The sequence below is a fragment of the Aotus nancymaae genome, unplaced genomic scaffold (assembly GCF_030222135.1).
Source record: "Aotus nancymaae isolate 86718 unplaced genomic scaffold, 86718_ANA_hifiasm-v0.15.2.pri h1tg000028l, whole genome shotgun sequence".
NCBI lineage: Eukaryota > Metazoa > Chordata > Mammalia > Primates > Aotidae > Aotus > Aotus nancymaae.
The window spans coordinates 17,164,957-17,187,864 of NW_026988441.1; the positions used below are offsets into that span (position 1 = coordinate 17,164,957).

The 22,908-nt window shown below is 49.0% G+C and overlaps 2 protein-coding genes across 9 annotated transcripts in view; one reads left to right on the forward strand and one right to left on the reverse strand.

Moving 5' to 3' along the window:
- Positions 1-6,328, reverse strand: part of WDR62 (WD repeat domain 62) — a 52,513-nt gene extending 46,185 nt beyond the window's left edge. For 3 of the 5 annotated variants that reach the window (XM_064381444.1, XM_064381446.1, XM_064381445.1), the window contains exons 1-3: positions 6,080-6,256; positions 1,358-1,449; positions 198-260 (exon numbers count right to left, since the gene is read on the reverse strand). In XM_064381444.1, the coding sequence (XP_064237514.1) occupies positions 198-260; positions 1,358-1,449; positions 6,080-6,256 (332 nt within the window). Of the gene's footprint in view, positions 1-197; positions 261-1,357; positions 1,450-6,079 lie in introns of all 5 variants that reach the window. The other 2 variants (XM_021676542.2, XM_021676541.2) reach the window with 1 other exon arrangement.
- Positions 5,463-21,887, forward strand: THAP8 (THAP domain containing 8). Of its 4 annotated transcripts, XM_064381447.1 has the most exons (5): positions 6,829-6,858; positions 7,621-7,735; positions 18,988-19,180; positions 19,405-19,800; positions 21,300-21,887. In XM_064381447.1, exons 3-5 carry the CDS (start codon positions 19,034-19,036, stop codon positions 21,444-21,446), a joined length of 690 nt encoding a protein of 229 aa, XP_064237517.1. In that variant the 5' UTR covers positions 6,829-6,858; positions 7,621-7,735; positions 18,988-19,033; the 3' UTR covers positions 21,447-21,887. The 4 variants fall into 4 exon arrangements, with proteins under 4 accessions (XP_064237518.1, XP_012292917.3, XP_012292924.3 ...); XM_064381448.1 differs by lacking the exons at positions 6,829-6,858; positions 7,621-7,735 and adding an exon at positions 5,463-5,608; XM_012437494.3 differs by lacking the exon at positions 7,621-7,735 and having other exon boundaries at positions 6,454-7,073.
- Positions 21,888-22,908: the final 1,021 nt, after the last annotated feature.

Here is a 22,908-nt window from a genome sequence, read left to right on the forward strand (position 1 = left end):
GATTCTTTGTCTCCTCTGGTCACTGCTGTGTCCCCAGCACACAGAACAGCACCCAGCACAGAGCAGACACCTGGTGAATGCTGCTGAGCCAAGAGGTGAGTGAACGAGTAAGCACCTACCCATGTGGGGGAGGGGAGGCATGCTGAGCCTTTGTCTCACCCTTGCCCCCTACCCCCACCGCCCAGGCCTCGGCCTACCTGGCGGTGTTAAAGATGTGCTGCTGCTTGTTCTCCTTGGGGTCTAAAATCACCACCACACAGCTGGGGAGAAAGAGGAAAATACGCTTCAACTGGAGGGAGTGTTGGGGTCCTGGGATAATTCTATTCCCATCAGAAAAGCCCACAAATAAACAAGCTCCCTCTGCATAGATGGTTCTCTTTGGTCTCCTCCTCCTTCCCCTCCTCCAGGTGTTTCTGATGAAAATTCTAGGGCACTTAATGTGACTATGTTCTTAAACAGAAACCAATACTTCCTCTGAGGTAATGTCTGTCAGGCCCTAGGCTAATAAAGACCTTAGGCTGGCTATAATACCAGCACTTTGGGAGTGGGACCAGAGCAGGGGAATCACTTGAGTCCAGGAGTTTGAGACCAGCCTGGTCAATATAGTGAGATCTCTTCTCTACTAAAAAAAATTAGCAGGCTGTGGTGGCATTTGGGTGTAGTCCCAGCTACTTGGGAGGCAGAGATGGCAGGATAGCTTGAGCACAGGAGATTGAGGCTGTAGTAAGCTGTTATTCATACCACTGTACTCTAGCCTGGGCAATACAGCCAGACCCTGTCTCAAAAAAAAAAAAAGAGAGAGAGAGATGTAATCGTTTTAAATCCTCACAACTGCCAGATCAGGTCAGGTCAGGACTTTTTAGGCCCATTTATAGATAAGGAAATAAACCCAGAGAGGGGACATCCTTAGCACAGTGCCAGGCTACATGAGTATTTATGGAATGAACAGCTGTAGCATCTCCTTCAGTCCTCTCAACTATGCAAGCAGAGGGGTCATTAGCTGTTTTACAGAGGCAGAGGAAGAGGCTCAGAGAGCAGCATACACAACAGAGCTGTGACACAAATCCAGGTTACCTGACACCACAGTGTGGACTTTAACCACCTGTCTTTCCCAGAATCGCTGTCACCTCCCCCCTGTAGTCATAATAAAGGCTTTCATTGCACTCACTACATGCCAGGCACTGTTCTAGACAGAGAGTGGGCTATGGAATCCTCTCTACAGTCCTCAGAGGCAGGCCCCATTATCCACATTCTACAGGGGAAAAAGATGAGGCTCAGAGAGATTCACCAATGGCTTCAGGCTCTGAGCTCCAAATTCCCTAGCAACGATTACACGCGAAGGCCCTCATCTGCTTACCCTGCCAGGTAGGCCACATGGCCTGTGCCAGGGTCACAGGTTAGGCCACTGCTGTTCTGGGCTGTGATGCCAAGCACCTTTTCCAGTGACACCTGCAAAGAAAAGGCCCAAGTCAGAGGCACCCACCACAGATGGCACCACATGGTGCAGCCGTCTTGGCTACCCATTTTGGTCCTGCTGCATTTGACACCCACTCACTGAGCTTCTGTGGCCATGCCATCCACCAGCAGCTAACACTTGTTCTCTCAACATTCCATTGACAATACAATGCTAGGTGAAGAGCACAGAGTGGTGAGGAGGAGAGACAAATTCCTGCCATTGTGGGATACCCTACAAGAGATTTCTACATCATTATTCTCATTTTACAGCCACATTCTGCTGCTGATGGGGATGTGGACATAGAAAGGGAGCAGAACAAATATGTGAAATACATGCCAAGTAATGACAGGTGCAAGAGAGAAGAATAAAGCAGATAAGGAGGTTAGGAGTGCAAAGGAAGTGGGAGAATGCTGCAGTGAGAAGGTGACCTGTGAATAAGTTTCTAAATACTTTTGTTTGTTTTTTGAGATAGAGTCTTGCTTTGTTACCCAGGCTGGAGTGCACTGGTGAGATCTTGGCTCACTGCAACCTCTGCCTTCCAGGTTTAAGTGATTCTCCTGTCTCAGACTCCTGAGTAGCTAGGATTACAGGTTCATGCCACCATCCCCGGCTAATTTTTGTATTTTTAGTAAAGACAGGGTTTCACCACGTTGGCCAGGCTGGTCTCGAACTCCTGACCTCAAGTGATCCGCCCACCTCGGCCTCCCAAAGTGCTGGGATTACAGGTGGGAGCCACTGTGCCCAGCCTCTTAGTACTTTTATATGTATAAAAGACTTGAATCCCCACAACAGGCCAAGAAGAAGGCACTATTATCACCCCTGTTTTACAGCTGAGGATTCTGAGGCCCCAGATCTTACATCTGTGAGTGGCCATGTTGATATGCAAACTCAGGCAGTCTGGCTCTAAGGCTAGCACTTTGGGCTGTACAGGAGAGACACAGTAGTGACCAAAGGTAGACAGTTTTCCCACATCAAATTCACAGTCCAGAAATTTGAGAGGTTTCAGCAAGTAAAAAAACATGAACAGTAATATTTAAAATTTAAACAAAGCAGGCCAGGCGTGGTGGCTCATGCCTGTAATCCCAGCATTTTGGGAGGCCAAAGAGGGTGGATCACGAGGTCAAGAGATCAAGACCAGACTGGCCAACATGGTGAAACCCTGTCTCTACTAAAAATACAAGTTAGCCAAGCATGGTGGTGGGTGTCTGTAATCCCAGCTACTCGGGAGGCTAAGGCAGGAGAATCGCTTGAACCCAGGAGGCGAAGGTTGCAGTGAGCCAAGATCACGCCAATGCACTCCATCCTAGGCAACAGAGCAAGACTCTGTATATATAAAAAAAAAAATTTAAAGAAGATTGGGTGTGGTGGCTCAGTCAGGAGTTCAAGACCAGCCTGACCAACATGGTGAAATCCTATCTCTACTAAAAATGCAAAAAATTAGCCAGGTGTGGTGGTGCATGCCTGTAATCCTAGCTACTCAGGAGGCTGAGGCAGGAGAATTGCTTGAACCCAGGAGATGGAGGTTGCAGTGAGCCAAGATCGCATCACTGCACTCCAGCCTGGGCAACAGAGTGAGACTCTATCTCAAAAAAAAAAAAAAAAAACAAATTAAACAAAATAGATGATGAAACAGAGGCCAAGAGGGGTTACCCATCCAGGAAAGGGCAGTGCCAGGATTCCAATATAAACAACCGAGCAATGGCACTCATGTTATTTTATCTGTTGATCAGCATTACTGAGCATTAGTATGAATGGTTACTTTTAGACTAGATCTTTGCAAAACCAATCAACTCTGTGCTGAAAAACAAGAAAAATAAATATTACCCCAATACACTGTAATAATATCAGTATTAGTTAATGTTAATAGAGTACTTGCCATGTGCCAGTGTTGTTCTAAGTGCCTAGGATGTGACCTCATTTAATCCTCACAAATACCCTATGAGAGATTTCTACATCATTGTTCTCATTTTACAGATAAGAAAACTGAGGCACAGATAATTGCATAACTCGGCAGGGCACAGTGGCTCTCACGCCTGTAATCCTAGCACTTTGGGAGGTCGAGGCAGGCAGATCACTCGAGCTCAGGAGTTCAAGACCAGCCTGGCCAACATGGCGAGACCCTGTCTCTACCAAAAAAAAACACAAAAAAATTAGTCAGGTATGGTGCCATGCGCCTGTAGTTCCAGCTACTCGGGAGGCTTGAGGTGGGAGGATCACTTGAGCCCAGGAAGGCTGAGACTGCACTAAGCTGAGATCACCCCACTGCACTACAGACTGCATGACAAAGTAAGATCCTGTCTCAAAAAAAAAAAAAAAAAAAAAGAAAAGAAAAGAAAAGAAAAAGAAAAGTTTATAACCTGACGGGAAGAAGAATAGGACTAAAGTTTAAGCTCAGGCTGCCTGTGTCCAGCCATACCATCAGCAGTCTATGCTCTTAGCCACCTTGCTATGCCACCTCTCTGAATTTGCCATTGTTATTGTTATACGTAGTTTAAGAGCTCATACGACACTTCCAGGAACGTACAAGATAAAAGCTATGAAGTATAGGGTGCTGGGTGAGAGATGAAGGTGGGTGTCTCCTTAAGAATGGGGTTCACGGCCGGGCGCGGTGGCTCAAGCCTGTAATCCCAGCACTTTGGGAGGCCGAGGCGGGTGGATCACGAGGTCAAGAGATCGAGACCATCCTGGTCAACATGGTGAAACCCCGTCTCTACTAATACAAAAAATTAGCTGGGCACGGTGGTGCGTGCCTGTAATCCCAGCTACTCAGGAGGCTGAGGCAGGAGAATTGCCTGAACCCAGGAGGCGGAAGTTGCGGTGAGCCGAGATCGCGCCATTGCACTCCAGCCTGGGTAACAAGAGCGAAACTCCGTCTCAAAAAAAAAAAAAAAAAAAAAAAAAAAAAAAAAAAAAGAATGGGGTTCAACAATGAGAACACATGGACACAGGGAGGCGAGCATCACACACTGTGGTCTGTTGGGGGGAAACAGGGGAGGGACAGCGGGGGGTGGGGAGTTGGGGAGAGATAGCATGGGGAGAAATGCCAGATATAGGTGAAGGGGAGGAAGGCAGCAAATCACGCTGCCACGTGTGTACCTATGCAACAATCTTGCATGTTCTTCACATGTACCCCAAAACCTAAAATGCAAAAAAAAAAAAAAAAAAAGAATGGGGTTCAAGAAAGCCTTTCAAGATAGCGGCTTTCAGGCTGAGATCTGAGGGATGGGAAGGAGCCAGCCAGGTAGATTACAGCAAAAAGCCCAGGCTGAGGACTCACCAGTCACAAAGGCTAGGAGGCAGAAGAGAACCTGGAGCCTCAGGAAAACTGAAAGCAGGCCAGTGTGATTGAACCTTGGTGACAGGGAGGACATGGGAGGTACAGCCTGTACACCCTGTAGCCAGGAGTAGGCGGTATAATCACAGTGCAGGAGAAAGCCATGGGGCAGGAGCAAGCTTCACCAGCAGCTACCAGGTATCCACCCTTTATCTGGACTCTGTGCCAAAAAGAGATCACAGTTAAAATTTCTTTCCCTCCAACGTGATGGTATGGTGCGTTCTTTTTTTTTTTTTTTTGAGACAGAGTCTTACTCTGTGGCCCACGCTGGAGTGCAGTGGCATGACCTGGCTCACTGCAACCTCCACCTCCTGGATTCAAATGATTTCTCCCGCCCCAGCCTCCTGAGTGGCTGGAATTACAGGTGTGCGCTAGCACACCTGGCTAATTTTTGTACTTTTTGTAGAGACGAGGTTTTACCACGTTGGCCAAGCTGGTCTTGAACTCCTGATCTCAGGTGAACAGCCCACCTTGGCCTCCCAAAGTGCTGGGATTACAGGCATGAGCCACCGCGCCCGGCCAGTAGTATGGTTCTTATCATCTCCATTTTATAAAAACAGATTTTGTGCCTAGAGAGCTGGAAAACAATTTTTTTAAAAAAGTGCTGCTGTGCTAATGGAATTCCTTCTACCTACTGTGAAATCATTTCCTTCTCCGTTTCTATTTCAGGATTTAGGAAACTGTTCTGTACGCCCTCCTCCCTACGCAGCACTGCAGAGATTTTACAAGTAACTTCTCACGTCTTTTTCATACTTTTGAGTGGTAATATGGATTAAGAATCCCACCTTGGTGAGGAAAAGGGATAGAGTCCGCAGAAGGTGAGAAAAGGCGGGGTAGACGAGAGGAAGAGTTGGGGCGGGTAATACTCTGGACTGAACCCAGGAAGCGACCTTAATGACCCAGCGGGGGCCAGAGCAGTGAGGCTGGAGAGAGCTATGATCGTGACGTCTAAAGGCGATCAAACGGGGGTTAAAGTACAGCGGGACTAGGCTGTGATTTGCAAAAGCAAAATGCATTCCTAGGGGTGGGAACCAGGGAGGAACCCAGGAATTGCTCCAACACAAGAGGGTGGAGCCGGCAATACACCGAGGAGAGGAAAAGTGGGAGGGACCATGGCTAAAGGGACGGGGCTTAGGAGACGAGGCGGGGCTTAGGGGAAGAGGCGCCGCAGGGAGCAACCTGAGCGGACTGACCGGGGGGCTCATGGTTGGGGCCACAGTTCTCAGGGCGAAACTAGGAGAGACCCAGGAAACCTGAAACTGGGGTAGGCATGGCGAGCAGCTCCTCACCCGGTTCTGCACCGTCTCCTCGGGGGCCGTCGAGAATCGAGTCCGCCGCCGGAGGCAGAGCGGTGGAGCGGGGGGCGGGGAGGACTGGCCCCTCCGCGCCGGAACTCCCGCCATGACAGAGGGCAGTTTCTCCCCCGCATCGTTCCGCGCATAGCCTCCGGACCCTACGGCCGCCATCGTCGCGCCGAAGCCGAGCGACCGTTACATCCCCTAACCACCGCCGCCGCCTCCACGACTCACTGGAACAGCAAACAACCGCGGGAAAGCCGGCGCCGCCGCCTATTGGACGCGACGGGCCCGGTCTGGCCAATCTCAGGGCTACCGGGCGGCGCTTAGGACCAATGGGGACAAAGAAGCGGAGCGAGTGCCTGGCGGGGCGGGGCCACAGCTAGTATACAGGATGGGCCTGATCAAGCGTCGTGGGGTCTTTCATCCAGACTGCGTTTTCATTATTCGCTGGAACATACAGGTTTTAACTTTTACGAGGCTAAGGCCACAGCCGCCTCACCTCGATTTTTGCCGCCACCCAGAGGAACTATGTGCGCTCTGACGGTCGCCCGGATGTGAGCAAAGGGCGGGGCAAGTTGATTTGGTTGGCGCAGGCTCAGAAACGCCGTGACGCCGCCTCTCCACCAACACGTGATGAAAGTCGGGTTGGCGAAGGGCCGGCTTTGCGCAGGCGCACAGTACTCGCTTTGGCTCATTCGCCACGTGACGAGGGCGTGGCTGTGGGACTGTGGAGGGGGCACCCAGTAGACAGGCGCTCTCAGCTCTCCCCGGTACGTGACGAGACTCCAGGGACGTCACGTGAGGCAGGAGGCGAGCGCGCAGGCGAGGCAGGGTTCGGCGGCGCTCGGTGAAAACCAAAGTGCAGCCGCTGACCTGCCAAAACTCAGCGGGGCTGGGCAGCCATGCCCAAGTACTGCAGAGCGCCGAACTGCTCCAACACTGCGGGCCGCCTGGGCGCGGACAACCGCCCTGTGAGCTTCTACAAGTGAGCGCAGTGCGGGGCGGGGCTTGGGGGAGGCGGGGCCTTAGGAGGGGCGGGGCCCGAGCTTTAGCGCTGTTGTGCGGGGCTTTGGGTCTCGCTCGAGGGTGTAAGGAAGTGGGGTTCAACCGTGAGGAGACGGCATACCCGGTAGTGGACACTGCACGTGCAAAGGTGCAGGCGTGGGAAACAACAGGAGTAGACAATTAACTACAGGTAGCGAAGGGAGCGAGACGAAGAGATGTTCACTCGCCCTCCCCACGCATTTGAGCCATCTGAAACTCACAACATCCGAAACTGAGCTTGCGATCTTGTCTCTCCCAAAACCTTCCAGTTTGTCCTATCTTAATAGTGTACTTTATTCTTCTTGTTGCTTGCTAAAAAATATAGTCATCCTTACCTCTTCTTTTTCATCATACTTGGGAAAGTCAGAATTAGCTTGGACTGTAAAAGATATGTCCTCTTGTTTCTCAGCTGATATACGCCAACTCGCGGAAGAATTACTAGGAAAAAAATTTCTTTCCTTTTTTTTCTTTTTCTTTTTTTGAGACAGGATCGCTCTGTCGCCCAGGCTGGAATGCAGTGGCACGATCACAGCTCACTGCAGCCTCGACCTCCCGGGCTAAAGTGATCCTCCCACCTCATCCTACCAAGCAGCTGGGACCAAGGTACGCGCCACCGGGCCTGGATAATTTTGAAAAAAAAATTTTTTTGGCCGGGCGCGGTAGCTTACGCCTGTAATTCCAGCACTTTAGGAGGCCGAGGTGGGTTGATCACCTGAGGTCAGGAGTTTGAGACCAGCCTGGCCAACATGGTGAAACCCCGTCTCTACTAAAAATATAAAAATTAGCTGGGCCTGGTGGCTTACGCCTGTAATTCCAGATACTCAAGAGGCAGGAGAATCACTTGAACCCAGGAGGCAGAGGTTGCAGTGAGCCGAGATCATGCCACTGCACTCCAGTGTGGGTGACAAAAGCAAGACTCCGTCTCAAAAAAAAAATGTTTTTTAAAAGAGAGAGAGAAGATTGCCCTATGTTGCCCAGTCTGGTCTCAAAATCCTAGGCTCCAGTGATCCTCCTGCTTCGGCCTCCCAAAGTCCTTGGATTACAGGCGTGAGCCACTGGACCCAGCCAAGAAAAAATATTTTTCTTGGACATACTGCAGATGTAAAGTGACAAAACTTCCATCCTTTGAATGACTACTGCTTTCTTAGTAGGAAACGGTTGTCTAAAGTCAGAGATGATCACACACTTTGCTGTTTGAAATTACATCAAGTAAGAATGAAACAGCTCACTTTTGCCTGGAGGAGCTAAGTCACTTTGACACAGAAAAGCAGTTCCTATTTACAATCCAGGTTTGGAGCTTCAGATAAGGAAACAATATTCTACATCGATCTAAACTTTATTGCTTCTGAGAAGACAGATCACTGGGCCCACTTCACCATCCAGACCTGATATTGATCCCTTTATGCAAAGTTCTGATTTGCTTTGAGCCAATCTGAACACTGCTTCATTTACATTTCACCTAAAAAATAACTGTTTGTTGAGACTCCCTCTTCAAACAAAGGCCCATAGGGCCTATGGCAGCGGTCCCCAACCCTTATGGCACCAGCAGCTGGTTTTGTGGAAGACACTTTTTCTACAGATGGAGTGGGGTTGGGGGAATGGTTTTGGGATGAAACTCTTCAGATCATCAGGCATTAGATTCTCATAAGAAGCAGGCAACCTACTTCACTCACATGCCCAGTTCAGAATAGGGTTCACACTCCTGTGAGAATCTAATGCTGCTGCTGCTCTGACAGGAGGCGGAACTCAGGTGGTAATGTAAGTAAGCCCCTGCTGAATGCAAAGAACCCTGACATATCTTGTCTTTGCCGTCACAGAGCTCATGGATAGGTGAGGGGTCAAACACTGAGGAACTGAATACATGACCTGGGAGTTACGCATGATCCTTTTCATCCACCACTAGTCCATTAACCCGCCCTTTGGCTTCACCTTCAAAACATGTCTCTGTCCTGCAACAGCCACAACAAAGTCTCCAACACCTTGATAAGACAGAAAAGCAAATAAGAAAATCCTAAATAAATCATTAAGAAACAAGGAAAGATAGGCTGGGTGTGGTATCTCACTCCTATAATCCCAGCACTTTAGGAAGTTGAGGTGAGAGGATTGCTCCATCCCAGGAATTCAAGACCAGCCTTGGGCAACATGACAAAAACCCCATCTCTACAAAATATAAAAAATTAGCTGGACGTGGTGGTGTGCACCTGTAGTTCCAGCTACACAGGAAGCTGAGGCGGGAGAATCACTGGAACCCAGGAGGCCTAAGCTGCAGTGAGCTTTGATTGGGCTGCAGCACTCCAGCCTGGGCCTTGTTATTGTGAGACCTTGTCTCAAAATAAGGAAAAAAAAACACATTCCCCGACTACTTCTCATCACATCCACTGTCATCATGTAGTCCAGGCTGCCATCATCTCTTTTTTTTTTTTTTTGAAAAGTGGCCCTTGTTACTTTCACTGGCATTCTGTTGGCTGGAGCAATTATATAGCAAGCCTCAAGTCAGTGGAGTGAGGATGTATAATCCTTGTGTGGAGAGAGGCAGCAGACATTCTGAACAGTGATACAGTCTATCACAGGGTTTATTTTCCCCTTTATAGAACAAGTACAGAGGTTGGCAAACCAGCACTGGGATAGTAGCTCTGTAGTCATCAGAAATGAGAGTTCTATCTCTTGCTTGCTTGCTTGCTTGACAGTTGCCTTCTGTCGCCTGAGCTGGAATGCAGTGGCACAGTCTCAGCTCACTGCAACTTGTGTGCCTCAGCCACACAAGTAGCTGGAATTACAGGCACATGCCACCACACCCACCTAATTTTTGTATTGTTAGTAGAGGCAGGGTTTCGCCATGTTGGCTAGGCTGGTCTCAAACTCCTGGTCTCACATAATTCTCCTGACTTGGCCTTCAGAGTGCTGGGATTACAGGTGTGAGCCACCATTCCTGGCCTCTTTCTGTTCTGTCATCCTTAGCCTGTGGCTTCCATCCAAGGTGGCTGCCAGTGCCCCAGCCACCATTGCTGCTATTCCTTATAGGAGGAAAAGGGAAGGGAGGAAGAGCAAAAAGTGTTCAGGTCTAAACTGAATCAGCCTCTATAAGGCCTTCCCAGAAACTCCATTCAATGGCACTTTTCTTTCTTTTTTGTTTTTTTTGAGATGGAATCTCACTCTGTCACCCAGGCTGGAGTGCAGTAGTGTGATCTCGGCTCACTGCAACCTCCGCCTCCCGTGTTCAAGCGATTCTCCTGCCTCAGCCTCCTAAATAGCTGAGGCTACAGGCGTGTGCCACCATACCCAGCTAATTTTTTTTGTATTTTTTTTTCTTTTCTTTTTTTTTTTTTTAAGACTGGGTTTCACCATGTTGGTCAGGCAGGTCTTGAATTCCTGCCCTGAGGTGATCGCCCACCTTGGCCTCCAAAGTGCTTGGATTACAGGTGTGAGCCACTACGCCCGGCCTAATTTTTGTATTGTCAGTAGAGATGGGTTTCACCATGTTGGCCAGGATGGTCTCAATCTTTTAACCTCGTGATCTGCCCACCTTAGTCTCTCAAAGTGCTGGGATTACAGGTGTGAGCCACTATGCCCAGCTTCAGTGGCACTTTTTCATCATTGGTCACCCCAACTGCAAAAGAGGCTGGGAGTTGTGGTCTTTTAGCTGGGCACTTAATCAGCCTGAAGAAATTTTGACTTATGTTAGTAAGAAAGAAAAAAAGGACTTCTGGCAGTATTTGTCACTCCATGTTCTGGACAAGATGACCACCAAGACTAAAATAGTTTCTGCAAAGGGGAACATGGGGGTATAGCTCAGTGGTGGAGCATTTGACTACATACAAGGGGAACACTTACTGTCTGCTTAAGGTAGTTTTTTAGAAAGCAGTATTGCCCATTATAAATGCTGCTATCCAGAGGAACAAGAGAGAATAAGACCAATTAAGGAGACGCTTCTTGGGCCGGGCGCGGTGGCTCACGCCTGTAATCCCAGCACTTTGGGAGGCCGAGGCGGGTGGATCACGAGATCAAGAGATCGAGACCATCCTAGTCAACATGGTGAAGCCCTGTCTCTACTAAAAATACAAAAAATTAGCTGGGCATGGTGGCACGTGCCTGTAATCCCAGCTACTCAGGAGGCTGAGGCAGGAGAATTGCCTGAACCCAGGAGGAGGAGGTTGCAGTGAGCCGACATCAGGCCATTGCACTCCAGCCTGGGTAATGAGCGAAACTCCATGTCAAAAAAAAAAAAAAAAGGAAACGCTTCTTAGGATATTGACTTTCTTCCTTTGCCCTTTGAGCTGCTGAATCCTGTTGATCATCCCTTCCATTTAAGGCACCATCCCAGAGGTCCCACACAACATTAATGCATTTATCGACCAGAAGGTAGTCACATGGCCCCACCCAGCTGCAGAGAATCCTGGGAAATAGTCTTTTAGCAGAACACAGTATGGCCTCAAAGAAAGTTGGAGTTCTTAGTAAGGAAAGTGCAGAAGAATAGATATGAGTAGTCCAGTGGAAGACTCTGCCTGTGAGATGGTGGTGATGAAAATGGAGGAATGCTGTTGCAATAGATCTCATGTTTGTGTCCAGAAGGGATGGGGCTGCTGAGAACATTGGGATCTTAGAGGGAGGCTGACTGCAGCAGCCAGATTCCCTGGCTGTGTGCCCCGAGGTTCTGCTCTCTGAGTGCCACGGCTCTTCTCTGCGTCAGCCCTTCTGTGCGCTTTCACCAGCTGCCCACCCCCACCGCCTCCATCTGCCTTTGTCTGAGAAGTCTTGGTGCTCCCCATCTCCATTCATCCCATTCGCGTCCTCCCCACTGGTAGCCTCTTTAGTTTCTTGTGTGTCCTTCCTTTGTGTATTAGTTTGTTCTCACCCTGCTGTAAAGAACTACCTGAGACTGGGTAATTTATAAAGGAAAGAGGTTTAATGGATTCACCATTCTGAATGGCTGGGGAGGCCTCAGAAAACTTACAATCACGGTGGAAGGTGAAGGGGAAGCAAACATTTTACATGGCGGCAGGAGAGAGAGAGCGCAAGAGGGGAACTGCCACTTTTAAACCATCAGGTCTCGAGAACTCACTCACTATCATAGAAACAGCATGGGGGAAAGAGCCCCCATGATCCAGTCACACTCATCAGGTCCCTCCCTTGACACATGGGGATTACAGTTCAAGATGAGATCTGGGTGGGGACACAGAGCTGAACCACGTCACCATGGTTTCTTTATACAAATACCAGCAAATGTGAATAGACGTTCTGATTTCTCCCTTTATTACACCATTAGTTTCCCATGCTGCTCTAACTAACTTGGTGGCTTAAAACAAGACAAATTATTTCCTAACAGTTCTAGAAGCCAGAAGTCCAAATCGGTTTTCCTGGGCCAAAACCAAGGTGTCGGCAGGGCTATACTCCTCTGGAGGTTCTGGGGAAGAATCTCTTCTTTGCCTGTTCTGGTTCCTGGTGGCTGCAGGCAGCCCTTGGCTTGTGGCCACATCATCTCTCCAGTCTCTGCTTCATGGTTGCATTTCCCTCTCTTCTTGTCTGTAGTAATATCTTCTACTCCTTGTTATAAGGATACTTGTAGTGGCATTTAGGGCCAATCCAGATGATCCAGGATAATCTCTCTATCCTTAACTTTGTCACATCTTTTGTCATATAAGGTAATATTTAGGCCGGGTGCAGTGGCTCATGCCTGTAATCCCAGCACCTTGGGAGGCTGAGGTGGGCGGATTGCCTGAGCCTGGGGAGTTTGAGGCCACAGGGAGCCGAGATCACGCTACTGCACTCCAACCTGGGTGACAGAGCAAGACCCTGTCTCAAAATAAATAAATGAATAAATAAATAAGGTAAGAGACACAGTTTCCAGGGATTAGGACATGGATAGCTTTTGGGGGTCTACCACAGTGACTAAAAGCTAAGATAGTCTATTTAGAACCTTGCTTTTTTTCAAATAATATGTGCTTGACAAAAGTATGTCAGTTCACAGAGTGCCTCTACATTCTGTTTTTTTTTTTGAGACAGAGTTGCATTCTTGTCGCCCAGACTGGAGTGCGATGGCGCGATCTTGGCTCACTGCGGCCTCCACCTCCCAGGTTCAAGTGATTCTACTGCCTCAGCCTCTTGAGTAGCTGAGATTACAAGTGCTGGCCACTACATCCGGCTAATTTTTGTATTTTTAGTTGAGATGGGGTTTCACCATGTTGGCCAGGCTGGTCTCGAACTCCCAACCTCAAGCGATCCGCCTGCCTCAGCCTCCCAAAGTACTGGGATTACAGGCGTGAGCCACCACGCCCAGCATTACATTCTGTTTTACAGCTACATCATATTCTTTTGTGTGAATGTGCCTGTGTTTATTTACCTTATCTCCTGTAGGAATTTTGTCCCTAATTCTCTAAGACTCACCAGTCTTTGTTTTCAACAAAGAAAGAGCAGGGGTGGGATGCAGTGGCTAATGCCTGTAATCGCTGCACTTTGGGAGGCCAAGGTGGGAGGATCACTTCAGCCCAGGAGTTGAAGAACGGTCTAGACAACATAGTGAGATCTTCGTGTCTACAAAAAGAATTTTAAATTAGCCAGGTGTAGTGGCACATGCCTGTGGTCCCAGCTACTTGGGAGGCTGAGGTGGGAGGATCACTTGGCCCCAGCAGTTCAGGGCTACAGTAAGCCGTGATCATGCCACTGCACTTCGGCCTGGGCAACAGAGCAAGACCCTGTCTCAAAAAAAAAAAAGAGAGAGAGAACAGGCCTCAGGCTCATAGTCCTCAGTAGGTAATGGTATCTGATTTTTTTTTTTTTTTGAGACAGAGTCTCACTCTGCCACCAGGTACCAGGCTGGCATGCAGTGGTGCAATTTTGGCTCACTGCAACCTCCACCTCCCGGGTTTGAGCAATTCTCCTGCCTCAGCCTCCTGAGTAGCTGGAACTACAGGCACGTGCCACCACCCCCAGCTAATTTTTTGTATTTTTTAGTAGAGACGGGTTTCACCATGTTGGCCTGGATGGTCTCCATCTCTTGACCTTGTGATCCTCCTGCCTTGGCTTCCCAAAGTGCTGGGATTACAGGCGTGAGCCACCCCACCCAGCTGCATCTGATGTTTTTATAGTTAGCTTTTGTTTATGGAATTGATACTGGTTTTCCATTTTCAATTGTGGTGTAAAGTTTCTCTTTTAGGTATCTTTGTTTAATACTTAAAACTGGTTAGTTTTAAGAAAAATATGAAATAATATTACAGATATGGAAAACATTGTGAAGATGGGATGTGCATGAGATGTGTCTTAGTTATCTAATCCTATGTAACAAACTATCCCAAAATTTAGCAGCTTGAAATAAGCATTTACAGTCTCACAGCTTCTGGCAGCTGCTAAGGACAAACTGGCCAACGCTTGATCACGTGGCTGCCCCTGGCTGCAAATAAGGCTGGAAAAGGAGGTCTTTATTGTGGGTAGCCTTAAGCCCAGGTCTAAATACCAAGTATTGCTCTCTAAGAGGGCAAGAGCAGATGCTAGGAACAGGTGGCACCAGGAAACGGGAGAAGTGGGGCGCCTTTAGAGGGTCCCTTATCAGATAATCCCCACCCACAACCACTGAGAAAGCTTTTATTTTTTAAAACTTAAAACAGTTTTTGTTTGTTTTTTGTTTTTTTTTCTACCATCAAGTTGGGACAATTTTTTTTTTTTTTTTCTGAGACAGAGTCTTGCTGTATCGCCCAGGCTGGAGTGCAGTGGCACAATCTAAGCTCACTGCAACCTCCACCTCCCAGGTACAAGTGATTCTCCTGCCTCAGCCCCCTGAGTAGCTGGGATTACAGGCACACACCACCAGTCCTGGCTAATTTTTGTAGTTTTAGTAGAGATGGGATTTCAACATGTTGGCGAGGCTGGTCTTGAACTTGAATTCACAATCACTTGAGGTCTGACCTCAAATGAGCCGCCTACCTCGGCCTCCCAAAGTGCTGAGATTATAGGCATGAGCCACTGTGCCTAGCCTATTTAAACAAAATTATTTTAATTGTGGCAAAATATACATAAAATCTACCATTTTTTATCATTTTTAAGTGTACAATTCAATAACGTTAAGTATACTCACACTGTTGTATAACCAATCTCCAGAACTTTTGTCTCTCCTAAAACATTCTATCCCCATTGGACAATTCTCTCTTTCCCGCTCACCCAAGCTCTTGGCAACCACCATTCCACTATCTGTCTCTAGGAATTTGACTGTTCTGTCTCATATAAGTGAAATCATCAGTATTTGTCTCTTAGTGACTGCCTTATTTCACTTACCCTAATAGCCCTCAGAGTTCATCTGTGTTGTTTCATGTGAGATTAAGACTAAATAAATCGCCGGGTGCGGTGGCTCACTCCTGTAATCCCAGCACTTTGGGAGGCTGAGGCGGGTGGATCACGAGGTCAAGAGATTGAGACCATCCTGGTCAACGTGGTGAAACCCTGTCTCTACTAAAAAAATACAAAAAATTAGCTGGGCACGGTGGCGCATGCCTGTAATCCCAGCTACTCAGGAGGCTGAGGCAGGAGAATTGCCTGAACCCAGGAGGCGGAGGTTGCAGTGAGCCGAGATCCCGCCATTGCACTCCAGCCTGGGTAACAAGAGCGAAACTCTGTCTCAAAAAAAAAAAAGACTAAATAAAATTCCAGCCAGGTGCGGTGGTTGATGCCTGTAATCCCAGCACTTTGGGAGGCTGAGGCGGGTAGACCACCTGAGGTCAGAGTTTGAGACCAACCTGGTCAACATGGTGAAACCCTGTCTCTATTAAAAATACAAAAATTAGCCAGGCTTGATGGTGGGCACCTGTAATCCCAGCTACTCAGGAGGCTGAGGCAGGAGAATTGTTTGAACCCAGGAGGCAGAGGTTGCAGTGAGCTGAGATTTCACTATGGCATTCTAGCCTGGGTGACAAAGTGAGACTTCGTCTCCAAAAAAAAAAAAAGACTAAATAAAATTCCATTGTATGTATATGCAATGTGTTTCCTATCCATTTATCTGTTGATGGATACTTCTACATTTTGGCTGCTGTGATTTATGCTGCTATGTTTCTGTCTATCTGTTTGTTTTTGAGACAGCGTGTCAGTCTGTTGCCCAGGCTGGAGTGCAGTAACGTGATCGTGGCTCACTGTGGCCTTAACCTCCTGGGCTCAAGCGATCCTCCCACCTCAGTCTCTCCTCAGTAGCTGGGCCTCTAGGTGCACGCCACCACATCTGGCTAATTTTTGTATTTTTTGTAGAGACAGGATTTCACCTGTTGCCCAGGCTGGTCTTGAACACCTGGGCTCAAGGGATCCACCTGCCACAGCCTCCCGAAATGTTGGGATTACAGGCCTGAGCCACCACACCAGGCCTGATTTATGCTGCTATGAATGCAGGTGTGCAAATATCTCTCTGAGACCCTGTTTTTGGTTCTTTTGGGTATATAAGCAGAAGTGGAATTGCTGGATCGTATGGTAATTCTATTTTTCAATGTTTAAGGAGCTGCTCTATTGTTTTCCACAGTGGCAGCACCATTTTATATTCCCACCAGTGTACCAGAGTTCCAGCAGTTTCTCCACGTCCTCACACACACTTTTCTCCTCCTCCTCCTCCTCCTCTTCCTCCCCCTCTTCCTCCCTCCCCTTTCTTCTTCCCCGCCTCCATCGCCCAGGCCGGAATGCAGTAGTGTGATCATAGCTCACTGCAGCATTCAAACTTCTGAGCTTAAGCAAGCCTCCCACATTGCCTCCTAAGGAGATAGGACTGTAGATGCACATTGCCACACCCAGCTAATTAAAAAAATATTTTTTTGTAGAGACAAGGTCTTGCTATATTGCCCAGGATGGCCTTGAACATACTGCCTTCAGGAGATCCTCCCGCCTCAGCCTCCCAAAGTGCTGGGATTACAGACATGAGCCACCACGCCCAGCCTCTTTTTTGTTGTTGTTGTTAAATATTGGCTGTTCTGGCGTTTGTGAAATGATGTTTCATCAGGGTTCTGATATTGCATTTCCCTAAAGATTAGAGATGTCAAGTATATTTTCATGTGCTTACTGGCCATTTGTACGTATTCTTTGGAGAAATGTCTGTTCAAATCCTTTGCCCATTTTTTTGAATCAGGTTATTTGTGTTTTATTGTTGTTGTTGAGTTGTTTATAGACTTGTTAGTGGGTGTTTTCAAGCATACACAAAAAGTAGAGCCCTCAGGATCTATCACTGTTTCATTAGTTACCAGAACTTTGCCAATCTTCTTCACTGCCCTGCCCACACCTCTGAGTTTTTGTCCTGCAATATATACATATTTTTTTGAGACGGAGTTTCGCTCTTGTTGCCCAGGCTGGAGTGCAATGGCGCAGTCTTGGCTCACTGCAACCTCCGCCTCCTGGGTTCAAGCAATTCTCCTGCCTCAGCATCTTGAGTAGCTGGGACTACAGGCGTGCGCCACCACGGCCAGCTAATTTTTTGTATTTTTAGTAGAGATGGGGTTTCACCATGTTAACCAGGATGGTCTCGATCTCTTGACCTCGTGATCCACCCGCCTCTACCTCCCAAAGTGCTGGGATTACAGGCATGAGCCACTGCGCCTGGCTTGTCCTGCAATATTTTAAAGTAAATCCCAAACATCAGATCTTTTAATTATTTCAGACGCATTTTCTAACAGAAGGCTGTTTCAGAAGCATAAATCCAATATGGTTATCACATCTAGGAAAATGAATTTTTTTTTTTTTTTGAGACAGGGTCTGGCTCTTTCACCCAGGCTGGAGTGTAGTGGCGTGATTTCAGCTCACTGCAGCCTCTGCCTCCCAGGTTCAGGTGACCCTCCCACCTCAGCCTCCTGAGTAGCTGGAACCACAGGCACGTGCTACCATACCTGGCTAATTTTTTTTTTTTTGGTAGAGTCAAGGTCTCCCTATGTTGCCCAGTCTTGAACTCCTGGGCTCAAGCAATACTCCCATCTTGTCATCCGCCCAAAGTGCTGGGATTACAGGCATGAACAGCCATACCCAGCCAGTTTCTTACAATCGTCTAATACCCAGTGCATGATCAGTTTTCCCCAATTGTCTTAAATGTCTTTTTACTGAATTGTTTGTTGTAGGCAAGGTCCACATTCTGCCTTTTTGCTGATGTTTCTTAAATCTCTCTTAATCTAGAAACTGCACACCCCCATATTATATGGTTGTAGAAGAAATGTTTTGTTTAGCTGCACAATCTCCCACATTGTAAATGTCTGATTTTATAAACTGCTCCAACAAGTTGATGTAGAAGAACAAATTGGGAGTGGAGGGGCGGGGCAGTGGGCAGGGACACCAGGAAGGAGGCTGGAAAGGGGCAGTGGATGGGGCAGAGGTAAGCTGATGCTGGATGTTTAAAAGGTGGAGCTTTTAAATTAATAATAATAATAAAGGCCAGGCATGGTGGCTCATGCCACCCAGCACTTTGGGAGGCTGAGGTGGGTGAATCACCTGAGGTCAGGAGTTCGAGACCAGCCTGGCCAATGTGGTGAAACCCCATTTTGACTAAAAATACAAAAATTAGCCAGGTGTGGTGGTATGCGCCTAAAATCCCAGCTACTTAGGAGGTTGAGATGGGAGAATCGCTTGAACCTGGGAGGCAGAGTTTGCAGTGAGCCAAGATTGCGCCACTGCACTCCAGGCTGGGTGGCAGAGTGACTCCATCTCAAAAAATGATAATAATACGACTAAAAGATGGAGCTGAAGAAAGGGTTGTGGTTGTGAGTATGAGATAGAGAAAGCCTGGGCACAAGACAGGTCTACTTCCTAGCCCTAGGGAGGCACAGGCTTGGAGCCCAGAGACCTCCAAGATGGGTATCCTCCAGGAGGGATGGGTCTGAACCTCATAGCACTGACCCAGCCCCCCGCCACCCATGCAGGTTCCCACTGAAGGATGGTCCCCGGCTGCAGGCCTGGCTGCAGCACATGGGCCGTGAGCACTGGGTGCCCAGCTGCCATCAGCACTTGTGCAGTGAGCACTTCACACCCTCCTGCTTCCAGTGGCGCTGGGGTGTGCGCTACCTGCGGCCTGATGCAGTGCCTTCAATCTTCTCCCGGGCACCACCTGCCAAGGTAAGCGCCAGGAGGTCTTACTGCTGGAATCCGACCCCCAGACCTCTCCTCCTAAGGGAAGTCCCTCCTTGAGTCTGACCTTCGGCCCTCCCCACCGACGACAGTTCCTGCCTGAGGTGAGGCCTTACCTGGGCAAGTCCTCCTTGGAGACTGACCCTTCAGCCCTTTCCTCCTGAGTCGAAGTCTGGCCATGGCACCCCTTCACCCCATGCCTTGTCTTCCAGAGTCAGCGGAGGACCCGATGCACCCAGAAGCCAGTCTTGCTGCCGCCTCCCCCGCAGGAGAATATACCCCTGCCCCAGGGCCCTGCCATCCCAGTCTCTGGCCCAGTGCACCTAGTGATGCTGGATCCCACATTGGTGAGCCCTGAGACTGCGGCCACCATGCTCCTGACACCCCTGGCCCCTGCATCCACTCCTGAGGAGTCACGGCCTGAAGTCCCTGCCCAACAGGCCTGGACTGGGCTGGGTGCAGTGCTGGGAGCACTGCAGCGCCGGGTGCAGAGGCTGCAGCGATGCCAAGAGCGGCACCAGGCACAGCTTCAGGCCCTGGAACGGCTGGCACAGCAGCTGCATGGGGAGAGCCTGCTGGCACGGGCACGCCGGGGTCTGCAGCGCCTGGTGAGTGGCACCCCAGCCTGGAAGCCCCATCCATGGGTGTTGGCCTGGCCTGCAGTGTGTTTTCATTTTGTCTAGGATCCCCTATTCAAAAATCAGAACATTCACCTGTGTTTCCAAATTTCTGACTTTGCCGGGCTCAGTGGCTCACACCTCTAATCCCAACACTTTGGGAAGCCAAGGCAGGAGGACTGCTGGAGGCCAGGAGTTCCAGACCAGCCTGGGCAACATAGGGAGACACTGTCTCTACAGAAAATTAAAACAAATTTCTTGAAAAACAAAATCTGGCAATGCCAAGCAACTATTGGTTGGAGCTGAGTAATGATTGGTCCATTTATTAATGCTAAATACTTAATATTTGAGGAGCTCTTACTGTCTGCCAGACAAAGAGTTATAACAAAGTGAGTTGAAAACTCACTATGATCCTTTGAGCTGGAGCTACAAGGTTAATTTTCAAAATGCAGTGGGTCATGTGTGTAATCCTAACATTTTGGGAGGCCAAGGTGGGCAGATTGAGCCTAAGAGTTCAAGACCAGCCTGGACATGTTGAGACCATGTCTCAGTAAAATACAGGAGGCAGAGGCAGATAGATCAGTTGAGCCCAGGATTTTGAGACCAGACTGGGCAACATGGTGGTAAAACCCCATCTCTACAAGAAATACAAAAAGTTAGCCAGGTGTTACACCTATAGTTCCAGCTATCCGAGAGGCTGAAGTGGGAGGATTGCTTGAGCCCAGAAGGTCAAGGTTGCAATGAGCTGTGATTGTGCTACTGCACTCCAGCCTGGGTGACACTGTGAGACCCTGGCTCAAAAGAAAAAAAAAGTGTGGTCTTTCCGGAAGGCTCTGCAGATCTAGCAGCACTGGGTTTGTGTTCCCAGGTTATAGCAGTCGGCTGGAGCTACACTGTGGCTGCCTCTGGGGGCTCAAAGTTTGAGACTGTGGCCTGGAACACAGAGGGACAGTGGGGCAGGGACAGTGGGGCAGGGACAGAGCTCAGACTCGGGCCTGGGGCTCTTTGTGGAGCCTGCCAGAGCCCCTGGGCTGACTGCCTCTCTCCGCCTCCCCTCCCCTCATTCAATCTCTGTCTCCTACTCATCTATCCCTACCTCTCAATCTCCTTCCTCCCCAACATTCATTGTCTTTCTTCCCATCATCTCTGTCCCCCACCTGTTTCCTCACCTCCCTATGTCTCTCTTCATCTGCATATTTTCTCTCTCCCCCATATCTCTGACCCTGTCTCCACATCTGTCTGCCCCCACATCTCTCTTCCCCACGTGTCTGTCCCCCTGCATTTCTCTTCCCATTTCCCCATCCTTCTTTCCTCTCCCATGAATGTCTCTCTGGCCCTCACACCTGCTTTCCTGTCTCCTCATATCTCTGCCCACATCTCTCTCTGTTTCCTGACATGCCCCCCCCACCTTTGCCTCCCTATTCTTCACCATATCTGTCTCTCCCCCAACTTGCTCCATAATGTTCCCCATCTCTACCACTTTGCCTTAGACGAGGGTCCTTGGACCTGAGGAATTCCAAACCTTCACCATCATCTGTGGAGGGCCTGACATAGCCGTGGTCCTTGCCCAGGGCCCTGCACCTGCCACAGTGGATGCCAAGCCGGAGCTCCTGGACACTCAGACCCCCAGTGCATAAGGATCAAGACAATGTCAAGGGACAGAAGATAGAAGATGGAGGAGGAGAGACATTACGCATGGGCTTGGCCCAGCGCCACCGCCCATGCCTGGGGAGTGGCAGTGCCTCCCTCAAGGGCCTGGGTTCCACCACCCCATTCTTAGGGACCTCTTGAACCTTCAGGGTGACCTGGGCTCCAGTCTCTCAGCCCCAATCCCTGGGTACTCGGCTTCTGCCACCCCCAGCTCAGATCTTTGCAAATCAGTACAACAACCTCAGAGCAGAACAAGTGTTTGGGAGAATTGTACCTGGTTCTAAGGAGCCCCATGGCTTTGGCCAAGCCTGATATTGAGTTGAGGGTACCATGGTGAACACAGCTGAGAAAATCCCTGCCCTCATGGTGCTCATTCTACTTGAGTAGACAATCTAGTAAACAAATAAAAAAGAACATTGCAGATGCGATGAGTGCTATAAAGACTGAAAAAAAATTTGGTTTGGGCCCAGGGTACAGCTTTCTAAAGCCAGGTTTTAGCAGAGACCTGGGTGATGAGAAGGGGCTGTGCTGGAGGACTGCAGGCCTGGGTTCTAGAGGATGAACAGCCCCTGGAGAGGCAGCCTCCTGTTGGGTGTGTCAGGTCTGGGAGGCAGTGTTGCTATGGAGCAAACCATATTAGGGAAGGGAGGAAGGGGTGCAGTTCTAGAGCAGAGAAGGTGAAAAGACACCAACAGGTAAGATCCTAAAATGGGGCAGAGAGGGACCCATGCAGAGATCTGGGGGAAGAGCATTCCAGGCATCACAAAGAGCCAGTGCAGGACTGGTGCGGTGGCTCACACCTGTAATCCCAACACTGGAAGGCTGAGGCGGGCAGATCACCTGAGGTCAGCAGTTTGAAACCAGTCTGGTAACATGGTGAAATCCTGTCTCTACAAAAAATACAAAAATTAGCCAGGCGTGGTGGCGCATACCCTATAATCCCAGCTACTTACGAGGCTGAGGCAGGAGAATTATTTGAACTTGGGAGGCAAAGGTTGTGTGGTGAGCTGAGATTGCGCCATTGCACTCCAGCATGGGTAACAGAATTAAACTCCATCTCAAAAAAAACTAAAACACCACACACAGTAAGAGCCACTGCAAAGGTCCTGGTGTAGGGAGGCCAGTGTGGCTGGGGTGGAGTGAACAAAAGAGGGTGATTTGCAATGAAAACCATGAAATTAAAAGATAATAAAAAAGGGTGAGAGGAGGTGAGTGCAGAGATGATGGGGCAGGTTCACATAGGGCCTGTGGGTCGTGGCTGAGAGCCTTGACTTCTACCTGGAGTGCAGCGCTACAGGCAGATCCCTCTGAGGGAAGGAAGGCTCCAAAGCGACAGGTGTTCATGGGTCTCTGTGGCTGCATGTTGGGAGGGGACAGGACAGCAGGTAAGAGGCTGTTGCCATAGTCCAAGTGGCAGAAGATGGAAGGATGGGCCACGATGAGGGCCCA